Genomic DNA, 4,024 nt, shown 5'->3' on the forward strand with positions numbered 1-4,024 from the left:
TGGATAAACCTCCAGGAAGGCCAGTTGTCTTAAAGATTAATTCTGAAAGAATGATTTCCTGTAACAAAATATAATCTGGACATTTTAATAGAGCTTTGATCAGGAGATTGGGTAGGAAGGATTTGCTTTAATATTACAATATAAATAAAACAATAATACAAATGGAGTAGGGAGTTCCTTCTTGGGAATTAGTTATATACATTCTTTATTATATGAACTGTGGAGAAACTCCCATTGTTGTATGTCACTATTTTATGAGAAACTCACCCTGCTCTACCTATCATTAGCTTAATTTGTAGGGGACAAAATCCTTCATTCATTGTTCCTCTTTTCACATTCAGGCTTTGTGCATAACCTTTTTTGTTCTTAGATTAAAGTGGAATAAGATAAGCACTGTTCTATGAAAATTACTACTTGTTATTGTGTTTGCCTTGTAATTCAAGATGGTTATAAATAAGAGCCCTGGGTAAGGTGGTTTTGTCAGTTGTACCAATGTTTCTCAACCGCGGTTGACACTATGGTTACCAAGCCGCTCTCACCCATAAGTGGATTATTTTACCTGTGCACTGGTTCAGCTCTTATGAAAAGCTGGCCTGTTGGGGGTACTTGAGGACCGCAGTTGAGAAACAGTAAGTTATACTACACAGTTGACCTCATGATAAGGTAAATGCAATGGCGTTTTTAGTCACCCATGCAACCATTTTATGTACTTTTTAAAATTTGTTTTACTCTTACATTTTTTTTTTTATTACAGAAAAATAAATAATAAAATACAGATAAATAGACATTAATACCTTTTTATAAAGTACACTGTATTTACTTGCAAAGGAATAAATATTGTTTTCGTTTTGAATTTCCAGGTGGAAGACGCAGCTTAATACCCTATGTACCATCATGGATGACCAGTTGGATTCCCTGAGCATGGCCTTCACAGAAGATCTGCATACAGCGGAACAATATTCTAGGCTACAGCCAGATCTAGATATGTATCTGCTTGATCCAAGCTGTATACTGATTCTGATCGTGTCTGGAAAAATACTCATGAATATTTTTATTTATTGGGCAAGACAAAAGAAATTGAGTGTCAGCTTCATGGGGTGCTTTTGTGTCTCTTTAGCACTTGCAGATTTTTCTCTTTTGAGCATACTTTCAGCTATTTACTATTTTCAAGATTTTATACTTTTTGGCATTAGGTTTACAAATTACCACATTTGTCTGTTTACACAGATTATATCCCATGTATATGGCGTTATGCATTATATTGTTTTTCTTGCAGCTGCTCTAGATTATTATTTGATAATTGTGAAGTCTGTGAAACCTCGAAAGATTTTTCTTCACCTATTCTATGGGTTTTCTATCCTGCTTCTATGGATTACAGCCTTTGTCTACATTCTTCGTTCTCCACTAACAAAGGTTGAGTTGGACAAAGCACTACAGTACCAATGCACTTTTTATGTCAGTAGTCAAAGTCGTGAACTATCTGCTGCAATTTTGTTTATCATTTTCTTGGTCCTTGCATTCTGTAGTTCTGAGGTTGTGGCCTTAGTAAAATCAGTAAAACTAATTTCATACACTAAGAAAACTGTAATGCTATTCTTATGCGGAGACGAATGGCCTCTCCATGGAACAAAAAGGCTATTAGCCACTCTAATGATCTCATTCTTAGGAACGTGGGCACCATTTGTTGTTCTTCAAATAATTTTATTTCTTTTATGCGCTTCTATCCCAGGATACATGGACATGAATATAGCATGGTTATTTTTCATAAACAGTTTTCTACTGGGACTTGCCTATTACATTAAATACCCTAAAATACAATTGGCCCAGGACATCTTTTCAATAGACCCTTTTATCAGCTGGAAATATTGTCTGCTGCCATTTCTTGACATTAATCATAACAAAGAAGAGATTGTGAATGAGATGCCACATATGATTGTCATTTGATATGTTTGTCTACTTTTTTATTAGTGGTTTCCTTTTATTCAAGGTAACCTCAAAGTAATAAAAATATATTTGCTATGTACAAGATTTTTGTGTCTTATAATTTATTAGTACCATGTAGATTTCTATATTAGATTCATAAGCGTACATTTTCTTGTAAAATTTTTGTTTTAAATAAAAAAATATAGAACGTTTAATTTTTTTGTTTTCAAAGATGTGATTTAACATTGAACAACCCAGTAAACTTTAACTCCTTCCTGTACCCAGTATGTCAGCTGTCACAAAGCATTCCCAGGGATGTAGGAGCATAGGTATATGTGGTGAGACCCCAGAAGTGCCTCGTGATGACTACTGTATCCTATACTGTAACTAAATATGAGAGCATACTAAGAAAATTCTATATATTAGAAATGTGTTGCACTCACAGCGCTTAAAGGACCTATAGCTCCTATCTAAGGTGGGCCCCCACTACCCACAGAGGAAATACTGTTGTGAGAAAGGTTTTAGAGAGGAGCGCCAGTTAAGTCAAGGTCTGGTGTGTGTATGTGAAAGATATATTCACACTAGAGCGAATAAAACCCTTTTGGTAGGGGCTTATTTCTTATTGTAAGATTTAGAAGCTTATGTGATAGTAAGACAACTAGAGAAAGGATATGAGATATATAATATAATACAATTTATTACAGACACAATGTATATCTTATAGACATGGATCCATGGTACATAAAAGTGTATTAAGACAGTTTAAAATAATTAGAAATAATAAAAATGTATTGGATAGAAATGTGTAGGGTAAAGTTCAAGGGGATTGAACCCTCCAAAGGCAGAGTTTCCCCAAGGTTGTGTGTAAGAAGGTGGACGTTGTTAAAATGTACTACCCTCTACTCCATATGGTGATATGAAGGCTAGTAAAACAATTTACGCAAATAGAACAGTTAAAACAGATTGGTGGAATGGTGTCCACAAATTTGGAGAATACAATTTAAAACAGATAAGAATACGGCTCAACAAAATAACCTATGTGAACAGAATCTTATACAGATATATATGAGACTTAACAAAATATCATATGTAATCAAAAAACATATGTGAAAAAATACGCAGTGAAAAATAAAAAATCGATCAAAAAAATGTGATCAAAATAGACTAGTGTGTACACATCTAGTGAAAAAATGTGGTATCAAAAATTATATGTGTAATGTGATCTCAAAAATGAAAAAAGAAAGTTACATAGCAAATCACATCCCATAAAAATGTGTAGTAAAAAATGTGAATAGATACACACTTAATAACCAATAACGATGTAAGGGGCAGTGAACAAATAATAAAACTTGGATAATAAACAAATGTTAAGGATACAATCAAAAAATACAAATCAGATAGTGATGGCGTTATAATAATCCTGAAAATTATATATCCTGAAAAATGAGTCCATATAAAATGTCTCTTGTCCTCCAATGGGTCCTAATATTCCAATCGAAAGACAGTTCAAATGTCTCAGTTCCAAGGCAATAAAAACAATAAAAAATGGCAATAAAAAGGGGCAATAAAAAAGCTGGGAAGTCCTCAAAACCTAAGGGTAAAGAAACATAACATAGTATAATACTGTTAAAAGTGTAGATAAATCATGAAATATAGCTCACCATATAGTTGTCAACGCGTTTCGGCCCACAGCTTGGGCCTTTCTCAAGACTAGTATATCTAGTACTAGTATATCTGTGGGCCGAAACGCGTTGACAACTATATGGTGAGCTATATTTCATGATTTATCTACACTTTTAACAGTATTATACTATGTTATGTTTCTTTACCCTTAGGTTTTGAGGACTTCCCAGCTTTTTTATTGCCCCTTTTTATTGCCATTTTTTATTGTTTTTATTGCCTTGGAACTGAGACATTTGAACTGTCTTTCGATTGGAATATTAGGACCCATTGGAGGACAAGAGACATTTTATATGGACTCATTTTTCAGGATATATAATTTTCAGGATTATTATAACGCCATCACTATCTGATTTGTATTTTTTGATTGTATCCTTAACATTTGTTTATTATCCAAGTTTTATTATTTGTTCACTGCCCC

At 33.5% G+C, this 4,024-nt stretch overlaps 1 protein-coding gene across 5 annotated transcripts in view; it reads left to right on the plus strand.

Annotated features, from left to right (window-relative positions):
• Positions 1–2,026, plus strand: part of GPR160 (G protein-coupled receptor 160) — a 144,035-nt gene extending 142,009 nt beyond the window's left edge. For all 5 annotated transcript variants that reach the window (XM_053710128.1, XM_053710125.1, XM_053710126.1 and 2 more), the window contains one exon: positions 861–2,026. In XM_053710128.1, the coding sequence (XP_053566103.1) occupies positions 895–1,944 (1,050 nt within the window). In that variant the 5' untranslated portion in view covers positions 861–894 and the 3' untranslated portion in view covers positions 1,945–2,026. The remainder of the gene's footprint in view (positions 1–860) is intronic.
• Positions 2,027–4,024: the final 1,998 nt, after the last annotated feature.

This window comes from Bombina bombina, chromosome 4 (assembly GCF_027579735.1).
Source record: "Bombina bombina isolate aBomBom1 chromosome 4, aBomBom1.pri, whole genome shotgun sequence".
In the NCBI taxonomy this organism is placed as follows: domain Eukaryota; kingdom Metazoa; phylum Chordata; class Amphibia; order Anura; family Bombinatoridae; genus Bombina; species Bombina bombina.